Raw genomic sequence first — 10,879 nt, 5'->3', positions numbered from 1 at the left:
CCAGTCCCAGCGTGCCTCGGGAAACGGGAACTACATCTCCCACGGTGCCCCAAGAAAAAATGGTGGCTGCCCCGGAGCGTCACTGGCCCGCGTCGCAGTGCGCATGCGGCTGAGGTGGCGGCTGAGGTGGCGGACGCGGCGGTGGCGGAAGGTGCGGCAGCGGCGGGTGGCGGTGGCGGCGGCGGCGCGCCCTGGTGGCCCGACTCGGTCCGCCGCGGCTTTCCCTGGCGGGTCTGCGGAGGTAGATTGCCCCTCCAGGCGGTTCGCGGCCCCGGACCGCACTCGCAGGCCGTGCTGGATCGCCTCGCTCTGGGGGCCGGCCGCCTCCACGGTGCCCATGTTTGCGCCGAAGTGGTGTTTTGTCTGTAGGTGACTGTGCAGCTCCTGGACAGTGCTCGCGGTGGGGTGCGTTTGTGGTGGCCGAAGCATCTGTTCCCATGTAGAAAGCTAATTTATCTCCAGGAGCTGCTGAGCAATGCAAATCCGACAGGTTTCTTTATAGGTTCTGAGGGAATCTTTGAAATTCGATCTCATCCTATGTCCAACCATTCCTTTATTTTTGCTTTACAGCTCCTAAAAAGTTTTTTTGTTCTTCAACTGACTGCTTTTTTCATCTTTTTGGGTGCTGGCAGCAGCAGTGTTGTTTCTCAGTCTCATCCTATCTCTGCAGCTTTGACTGTGGTGTTTCTAAAGTTCATCTTGGTGTACAACATACACCAGAACGTTGCAATAATGTGTTAAAAAGCGCGAATGCCTCTCTGCTGTGTTCTTAAATGCTTTTTCTTGTTTGATTCATGGCAGTAGTCAGAAGCGGAATCTGCTGTAAGCGTGCATGAAGGGCGGGGAGCACGGCGTGCCGCACCGGGGACTGACAGATAGCCATGGTGCTGCTGTAGAAAGCACTCAAGAAAAACCCTGATTCTTAGCCGCCACTGGAACACATTTCTCGGGCGGTAGGGTTCTTAAGCGAAGTTCACTGCTTAGTTTCTTTTTAAAGAGGAGCTGCTATGTGTAGTGTGTTTTCTCCTAAGCCTAACTACAGGCTCTTAAAACCCTTCCTCCTTAAATTTATCTTAAACCTGTAAAAAAAGTTTCATTCTTGGATAGCTACCTTGTATCATTTTACTCTTTGGAATAATGACTGAATCCTGCATTGGAGCTAAATGTGAGTAGTTTCAGACATGCCATCTTTTTCATCAGTTTCTGGTGCTGTATGTATTTTGGCATACTGCACTATATTTCTTATTTCTTTGTTTAAAATAACCTCTGTGCAATAAAGGTATAAACATTTTGTATGTGTCAGAATATCTGTTTTTACAAGAACTGATGATACGTCCTTTGTATTTAGCAGCCGCAATGTCAAATAAGGAGGTGAAAGCAGCATTAAAGAGTGCTAGAGATGCAATAAGAAATAAACAGTACAAGGAGGCCTTAAAACATTGCAAGGTAATTAATTTTATACTTGGAAGGTAAGTTTGGGGCTTTTTGCACATTTTGTTCTTTTTCCCATACATCTACAGCTGTATAATTAATAGTGCAGAGTGTAGAGTACTGTATTGATGTGATAGTTGAGATGGATTTTCAGATTTAACTTAATTGATTATTTTTGTTAGTTTCCCACATGTAAACTTTTATTCCCTTTCCTTTTGAATTTGCTTACATGTGCTGATAAGAGTATTAACTCTAGAATGATAAGAGATAAAAAAACATTTCCAATCCAAACCTCCTAGGAGTGCTTTAATTGCTGAGCTGCAGATACAGATTACTAGCTCAACACTTCAGGTATGAAGTATCCTCTGGGATAAAAAACTGAAGTTACTAATCTCAGCATCTTCCTTAAAATTACTTAACTCCTAATGTTGCCATATAAAATAATCCACCAAACTGTAGTGTTAAAAGTCAGTACATGGATCTGTAAGTTACATTTCTTTATCAGTTTTACTTTAAATTGTGTCTTTTTAGGCAGTCTTGAAGCAAGAAAAAAATAACTACAATGCTTGGGTATTCATTGGCCTGGCAGCTGCTGAGTTAGAGCAGCCTGATCAGGCCAAAGGAGCATACAAGAAGGCTATTGAACTTGAACCAAACCAGTTACTGGCATGGCAGGTATGTGAATATCCACTTTTTGTTTCCCTCAAAAGTATCATTATGGAGTTAAATATAGGAATAAAGTAGAGTTAAGACTTGTGTCTTGTTTTCTTGAGGCCCTTAAGTTCCACAGAAGCTTTGGTGTAGGTGGGGTTCCTATTAGTTGTGTGTCCAATGTAAAATCATGGTGGACTTTATTTTCAGTATATTTGAGTTTCTATTTCTTGTGTCGACTACACAGCTGTGAGACATGCAAGGGAGAACATGAATTGAAACAAATACAGTGAATTTGTCCACATAAAAATGTCTGTGCTTGTAGCTCAAGAAGAACCTGACAGTTCTTCTCTTACAGAGAGAAAATGTTTTATCTAGCAATGTATTTTTCCAGCTTTCAACATCAATGTTTTGTTAATGAATGTTGCTGTTACTTGAAATCAATAGTGGACATTAAAAATAGCTGTGTGGTGTGTGCATTAGAGCCTATTGCAGTATAGATTTACAACCTACAATTTTGTTATGTATTGATTCATGAAACATAAGGTTTCATATTAAGTCTGAAACATAAGGTTTCATATTAAGTCTGTTGCTGATATCAAGAGTCAATGTTTTTCTAGGATAATAAGGTTCTTAGTATTTTCAGTTTAAATACTGTTGTAAAGTTTAAGTGTTGGGGCCTGAATTCAGTGTATGTTGAAGTTTTCTCACTTTTGTAATTAGGTTCTGGCTTTCTTGATACAATACTTGGGTATATATATATAGTATTATATATTTTGCATATTACATATACGTATATATGTGGGCATAAGGCCTAGTGAAGTTTTATATTGTCTTTTGTGCAGATTGGATCAAGTAATAGATACAAGTTCAAAAAATTGGTATTAGTAAAGAAAGTGAAGAAAGCTTTTCACTTAATATAAGTAGATTGAGTGGGCTGTGCAGAGTTCTGCACAGTGATTACTGCCTTAACGCTTGACCCCATTGAAGGCAATGGAATATTTTTTGTATACAGAACAGGTAGCATTCTCATAAAACGTAAGCATTGTTGTCAAATCTTGCTTCCTTTACTTTTTTATTCTTGGTTGTTTTTCCTTAAGGGATTAGCAAATTTGTATGAGAAACCCAACCAAACAGATGTCAGAGGAGACTTAGCAGATGTTTACCAAAAACTCTTGGAACTTTATGAAAGGTAAAGCATATTGAATGCCATAAGTTCAGTCTTAAGATCTCTAATTCAGTGAATGCCGTTGGTGGTATACTGCATAGACTTTGGGTTTTTAAAGCCTTCTCACATCAGTAGTTCAGCCCTTTGGCTAAGGTTTTCTCTGTTTAGGTAACTTTTCTTTTTCCTTTTCCTTTTGGTAGAGTAAAAACTCTCTTAGCTTACTTGTACTTGAGGCTAGTAGTTTAGGGAATTCCTTGTTATCCTATTCCTGTCTAAACTTGAAGCATTTATCTCTGATAGGTGATTGCCTGCATTAATAAGAAGGCTTATTTTTCACCGCTTCAGGATCACAGAATATGTGTCATGCAATTTGTAGAGGCACAGTTCTAAACAAATCTAGCTCAGCTGTCACTGTAGCTGACTGGAGTGTTTGGTTGTTCCCTTATTTTGAAAACTGATCAAAAAGTCCCTAAAAGTAAATTTTTTTTTTTTTTTTTTTTTTTTTTTTTTTTTTTTTTTGCTCAGAGCAGCAATGAGTAAAACTTACAGGGCAATTTTTAGTATATAGTCTAAATATTAGTTTGAGAACTGAACTTACTGAAAATTATTTGTCAGAATTTGAAAAGCGTTGCACTGTTACATTAAAAACTTAGCTTGTTTCGGGGGGATTTTCTTCCTTTCTAGTGGTAACAAGCAGAAATGGTATGATGTATGTAACAAGCTTGTGGAACTATACCATCAAGAAAAGAAATATTTAGAGGTAGGCCATGCATTTTCTTACTTCTAACAATTATTTTCCGTTTGATCTAACTACTTTTCATCAAGCAATCCCCGTTCTTATGGGCCACAGACCACTTAAGATCTCCTTGTGGACCACAACCAGGAGGAACTGATTTTAACTGTATTTTGTCTTTTCTACTAGGTGAGACTTAGATGTCCATTAAACTGGCAAAACAGGCAAAGACTATTAGTATTGAGACTGAAAGGGCAGAATATCATCCTTCTGTTGTATTTCTAGAAGTCAAAAGTGGTATCAATTGCAGTATGTGTGAGTCAGGTGTCCTTTGTCAGGCTTGGCCAGCTCTGTGTATCCGATGAGCCTTTCACTGGTGGGATGATCCCTTCCTAGGCTCTTACTGATGCTTCATTCTGGAGGGTAAGGTGGGATATGTACACAACCTGAAACTGATTGTATATGTCTTCTGTACTGCATTCCCAACACAATGATAAGGACGTGAAAAACCTCTTCAGAGCAACACAAGCTTTGCAGAAACTGTCACTCTAGTCAGTACCACAAGGTGGAGTTGTTAAATGCTTGCATGGTTCAGTTGTAACGTTTCCTGCAATCTCTATAATACTGTTACAGAGTGTATATTTTGGAGGTGTGCTGTTCACTTTGCTCTTTGAAAAGACTGTTTTCTTACGTGGTGGTGCATGATTGTATTCCATGTCATCTTCCTATCTCTCCTCCGGCAATGGAACATGAAAAATTTTACAAAGCAGAGTGTGGGACTGAAAGCTGTCAATTAGCTCCAAAGCCTCATTGTAATGCCAGCTTCTTAAACTCTATTTAATGCTGGTAGTTTAGCATATGAAGGCGTACTTACTCTATATGGAACAAGAGCCTGAAGTTAGCCTTCAGGGTCCTATTTTTTCTTTCCATTTCTGTTGACTCTTCCATACTATAATTGCAGTGTGGACTGCTGCTTTTGTTGTCTTTCTGTTTGTAGTGCCCTAGATATTTAGGTCTACTGTTACTCTTGGTTTCCTCCAGGAGCCAGAGTCAGAATTCATATATACTTGATGATCTCTAGCTTACCTACTGGACCTTGGAAGGTAGAGAGGTTCCACAGAATGCTTTGGGACTTGCTGTTTATTTAATCAGAAAGCAGGTAAATCTGGGTTACTGTAAATGCTACTGTGTTGTCTACCCTAGAGTGATAGAGTTTGATACCAAAGGGGTAACCCAAGAATGAGGAGTTCTGGTGTGTCTGTGCGCTTTTGGCAAAGAAACAGGATGTGCAGGATCTACTTTCTGAGCAAGGACAAAAGGAAGATAACGGGAGGTCATCTGGCTTAGGAATGCAGCCGATGCCTAAACAAAAGACTGAACCAGGGGAGGGGTTTATGGTAATAAGCTATTATAATATGTATGTAGTGTCTGTGTATAAGCAACACACTTGCAGAGGATCGGAATGCACGCCAGATGGAGCAGTCCCCCGTGCACCCCTTACGCAGTAAATTAAATAATGCCGATTTCTTAAAGCTACATTGGTATTCAAGAGGTTATTTACCCAGTTTTCAGTGAATTTTGGTGACAAATTTGCTACTTATATCGGACTTTCAGCTCTTTAAAAGTAATCAGCATGGGTCATTTGTTCCTGTTGACAGGTGGCTGAAACTTGGCAGAAGCTAATAAGGATGAAACAGGAGGAAGGTGCAGAAAAGGCAGAGCTTCATCAGCTTTGGAAGAAGATGATCCAGTTACTGAAAGACAGTGCAAGGAACCAGGACAATAAGACTGGGCAGTTGGTAATGTTTCTCACTCCTTGTTCAGCTAGGTACATATATATGTCCAGCACAACTAGTAATTGCAGCCTGTTTGTCTGAGTTGACTGTCTCAATGTTCAGAGGTACTAAACTTCTGAGGAAAAGTTGGGCAGTTTTACCTCCTGACAGAAACAGCAACTGTGCAGCAGCCTGAGATGAGCCTTAGGTGTAATGAGTTGCCTAAGTTCTTCACAAATTGTTCTAGCATGGCTTGTTCTACAGGGTGTAGTCCTTCACTAGCAGACTGCTCCAGCACGGGTCCTTTTCTTACTCTCACGTATTCTCACTCCTCTCTCTGCCTGTAATTGCTGTTGCACTGGTTTCGTCCCCTTCTTGAATCTGTTATCCCAGAAGCACTCCCAGCATTGCTGATGCTCTTGACCTCTGTCTTGAAGCCGGCTGCATCAACTCTGTTGGGCATGGGAAGGTTTCTAGCAGCTTCTCATAGAACCAACCCCGCTTAGCGTCCCACTAGCAAAGCTTTGCCACACAAAACCAATACAGATGTTCTTCAAAACAACAAGCCTCCCCCTGCTTTCATCCAAGTAGGAAGAGATGGATTTGTGAGGTTTTTCCATTTCTTTGTACCTATTCGTTTTCCTAGATAGAAGTGTTTTGGTTCAAATTTTCTTTTCTCCTCTAGATATTAAGCTTTAACTTCTTAGGAAAGTGTCAAAGCTGGTTGAAACCAAACAGAATGATCATGAGTTATACTCGTCCTGTGTTCTCTGTGGACAAAGTTAATTTTGTTTTATCTGATTTATCTGTTCTTGGAAGATGAACCTCCTTCAACATGAAAGGTGGAAATTTATCATCTCCAGTCCACTTGATAGCGGTGTTTCAGAAAGGAGAAAATACAAATTGAAGTCATTTCAGATGGCAGAAAATTGAATCTGGATCTCTGTTTTGAGAAGGCAAAAAGGCTTTGACTTCAAGCTAGTGTAGAAAAGAGGAGTGCTGCAGGCAGCACTGCTTTCTTTTTTGGAAAGACAAAATTACTTCAAAATATTTTTAAAATAGCATAAATCTCAGGAATAGTTTTCACATGCAAATCTACAGCTTACTGCAGTTTTGAGCAAAGCACCTGATTCTGGAAGGCTGTGGACCTGAAGGCATCACACTTTAGTATTTCCCTAGTGACAAGCTGTGTACAACTTTATGTTTAACATGCTTGTTTGTAAGCCTTAACTCTGGTGCCTGTGTTCCCCAAAGAGTCAAGAAAAAAAGACTAGACTAGACTTCTAGATTTCTAGACCAGAGTGGAGATAGAGGCTGACAGCTAACCTTACAGGTTAGTAACCTAATTTCCTTCTTTGAATTGGGATTAGGTTTGAAGAACAATCTGTGTTCTTAAAAATTTTACCTTCTTTGTACCGCCTTATGTTTTGTGGCATCATATTATTGCTTCATCTTGTACTAGACAATTTAGATGCTGGGTGCTGCTTCATGATAAGAAAATTGCTTGATGTCTTTCTCTCTTCATAGCACTTTATAAGTAGGATCTAGGTAACAACGTGGAACCGTCCACTTTAATATGGAAGGGCTGGAAAGCATGTCCTCTAAGGAGCAGATAACTTTGGGTTTTCCTCGTTTGGAGGAGACTGAGGGGTACCCTCTGCTGTCTGCAGCTTCCTAAGCAGAGGAAGTGGAGAGGGAGGTGCTGAGCTATTCTTTCTGGCATCTAGTGATGGAATGTCTGGGATAGGTTCACAGCACTTGACACGTGGCATCATTTCTTTACCAAAAGGGTGGTCAAACATTGAAGCAGCCTTCCTAGAAAGTCAGTTGATGTCCCTGTCAGCATTCAAGAGGCATTTGGTCAATGCCCTTAATAACGTGTTTTAGCTTTTGGTCAGATCTGAAGTGCTGAGGCATGTAGACTAGATGATTGGTGTATGTTCCTTCCAACTGAAATATTCTGTTCTATGAAGAGAACATTTCCCTAGAGTCATTTTTTTTCCACTCCTGATTTTTTGTTATTTCAGCTTTTGACTGCATTTGAACATGCCCTGCGCTCTGCTGACACTGTTCCTGGTGAAGACCACCAAAATCTTTACAAAGACTTCATACAGTGCTTGTCAAAAGTAAGGTTATGTTAAAGAATCTTTTTAGTAAGAAAATAGATGTATTATTTCACATCTATAACTCACATAAATAACTGTTTACTCTTTTTCCTATCAAGTTTCCTCATGAAGTTGTTAGGTTGGAAAAGGCCTGTGATGATATGATGGCTTTGTACCCTACTATGACTTACCCTTTGGAAGTACTTTGCTTGCACTTTGTTCAGTCAGGTGAGTAGGATGGATTTAGGCATTTCTGGGGCTTACATTTTTTAAACAGTTGATTTTGTGACTATCTGTTTACAAGTTTTTACCTTTCACAAAGAGTGTGCAAGTACATTCTTTACTTCTGTGTTAGGTTTCTGGGAATAAAGTGTTTGGTCCTATGACTTGTCATTTCCTTGCCCTGTAACTGAGTAGTGACTGTAAATGACAAAAGCCTGCTAAAAGTCCAACTCTTTGAAGTCTCAAAGAAAAATGCCTTACTTGAATGCAGCCTCTCTGGATAAATGTAGATTAGCTTCTTGACCTTTTAAGAAAAAGTGAAAGGGTGTTAACCAGTGCTCTGAGGTTCACGATGAACTACGCTGAGGTTATTCTTGACACAGATTCTCTTCCCTCACAAAAAAAAAAACCCAACAGATAAACATTTATGAAACTCTGTTAGAAAGTGTGCCTTGTGAATAGGGAATAACATCTGTTTAGATATGTAGTCTGAGTAGAAAAGGAGACTCTTTGAGGGGAAAAAGACAAAACCTGATGTGTTCAGAAGTGCAGGGATCTGAAACTGTGCATTAATATTTTGAGTCATTTACTGAACAACATTGCAGTAGTGTTGGACACTTTCTCATAATTTTTTAAGGTAATTATTAGATTTTTAGCTTTTCATTTTGCTGTTTAAGCCATCAGAAGTTGATTTTGTTTCTTTTTAAAGCAAGGAAACCAAGTCAGAAAAAAGAAACCCTCTAGAAATAACTTTGAACTTAGGTAGAAAAAGGACTTTTCTGTTTTGAAGAAATGGAATATGATAGCAAAATACAGCAATTGAAAAATTTTCACTGTGTTTTGGAAGTATGAAGACAAATGATGCCCAGACTCTCAATTTGTAAAATGTTTTAAAATGCTTTGCATTTTGGAGAAATGGGCAGAAACTAATTTTAAAAGGAAAAGTACTGTTCCTGTATACTAACACTCTGGCAATATCTCACCTTCCTACAAATTTCTTGGAGGGGGAAGGATGCTGCTTATGTTTTAGAAAGGCTGTTTAAGTCTGAGTCATGTGTTTAATCCTTCATGTCCTGAACTTCTCATAGGCTTGTTAATTTAGATGCATTGTAAAGTCACCTTTAGCAATTGCAGATGAAAGCAACTGTTATGCCTCACGAATCAATAATTTCTTAAGGAAAATAATCGTTTGAAGGTTGTTGCAACAAGTCACAAGTTCCTGTAAATATTGACAAGTCTACAATCACAGCTAAACACAAGCATCAAAAGTTAGTGGCATCACTTAAAATTAAGCTAAAACATTAAATTATATGGTTTCACAGTAAGGTAGTTTCAACAAGCTTATCACAGCAAATTGGTAGGTACACAATATCTCTCCTAGAAGGAAATTATTTTGATTTATTTGTGACAGATTTTGTCATGTGGGCTTTCAGATGAACTTATGTGAAAAGCCTATTATTATTTAACAATATTTAATATTATTATATTAATTAATATTTATTAATAAAGGAAGGATACTTGGAGTAATTTAGAAAAGTGTTTATTCAGGTTTCAGACTGTCAGTTTATTTTGTATTTTGAGTATTTAGATTACTTCTTGGTTTTTTTATGGGATAGAGGATGGTAAGTCTGTAGAGCCTTTGGAAAATCACTTTGAACTCAAAAGGATAATGATCATTTACATAGATAAGGTAAGCTGTTGCAGTTACTTTTTAATTTAAAACCCTACAAAGCTTGTCTTTTTCTGAAACCAGGTACGCTGTCGGAAAAGGCCCTGCACTGTTTCTCTAGACTTTTGGAGATGGATGCAAGCAGTGGTACAGGCATCATTGGTTTTGGTATAAAATGCCTCAAAGAAAATAAATACAAGGAGGCTGTTAAGAGTCTTACTGAAGGTAAATGTGTAATATGAAATGTGATTAGTCTGTAACTTGAACACCAGCTTATGTTAAAAATTTTGGGAATCTTATACTTGCATAGTAGTTGGCAAATTCTAAGACCAGCTAGATTTTAAAAGAATGCTGAATGCTTTGTCTGATTGTGTTGAAATGTTTTAAACATACCTTTAAGTATAACATCTCTGAAGCCTTTCATTTGTATTATAGTAAGCTTTGTAGTGTTTTAATGTAAACTATTTTTAATCCTGCTGTTATTGGGGAAATAACTATATGAAACACTAAGTGGAGCAATAGTAAATGGAGGAATGTGAAATTTGTGAAGTAAAATGTAATGCAGCCTCTCTAGTAGAGTCACTGCATTTCTCTGCCAGAACAAAGATGGCTTTTCTCTGAAGTTACTTCATTTTAGGGTGGGTAAAGATTCATACTGAGTATTTAGAGAGAAATATTGTAAGAGCTTTTTTCTTTTTTGTTGTTGTTCTACAGTAACTATTTTCACTGAAGACTTGGCTTACTCATCTGTAAATTAACTCGGCTTGTATTGAAATGGAAAAGCTCTTTACAAAATACTCATAAGTATACTAGTGGGAAAATGAGACTGCCCACCCTCACTTTGCTGCTGTGGCAGCTAGCAGTGGAAACTGTTAACTGCCACATCCCAAATAATTGGGATGTAAGCATTCATGAGTCAGTCAGACTGTGCTGTGATATCCTGCATCCATTCTTCTCGATTTAGAATAAGATTGTTTCTGAAATGGAATTTTGGAATAGTCTACAGCGAAACAACATCCTGCCTAAAATATGAAATAAAAATTTCATGTGCCTAAGAGAGCATGAAGAGGAAATGATATTCCTTGGCAAACAAATTATTCTAGCTAAAATGGCCATTGTATGTTT

At 38.6% G+C, this 10,879-nt stretch overlaps 1 protein-coding gene across 11 annotated transcripts in view; it reads left to right on the top strand.

The window, feature by feature from the left end:
• The first annotated feature begins 13 nt into the window (after positions 1–13).
• Positions 14–10,879, top strand: part of SKIC3 (SKI3 subunit of superkiller complex) — a 47,262-nt gene continuing 36,396 nt past the window's right edge. Inside the window, exons 1-10 of one of the 11 annotated variants that reach the window (XM_059873887.1) lie at positions 14–151; positions 802–953; positions 1,349–1,446; positions 1,963–2,106; positions 3,183–3,274; positions 3,935–4,010; positions 5,642–5,782; positions 7,786–7,884; positions 7,983–8,091; positions 9,839–9,979. In XM_059873887.1, coding sequence (XP_059729870.1) covers positions 1,357–1,446; positions 1,963–2,106; positions 3,183–3,274; positions 3,935–4,010; positions 5,642–5,782; positions 7,786–7,884; positions 7,983–8,091; positions 9,839–9,979 — 892 coding nt within the window. In that variant the 5' untranslated portion in view covers positions 14–151; positions 802–953; positions 1,349–1,356. The other 10 variants (XM_059873886.1, XM_059873889.1, XM_059873890.1 and 7 more) reach the window with 10 other exon arrangements.

This window comes from Haemorhous mexicanus, chromosome Z (genome assembly GCF_027477595.1).
Source record: "Haemorhous mexicanus isolate bHaeMex1 chromosome Z, bHaeMex1.pri, whole genome shotgun sequence".
Classification (NCBI taxonomy): domain Eukaryota; kingdom Metazoa; phylum Chordata; class Aves; order Passeriformes; family Fringillidae; genus Haemorhous; species Haemorhous mexicanus.
Note: the sequence above shows the minus strand (reverse complement) of the source record. Positions and strands in the feature narration are given on the sequence as shown.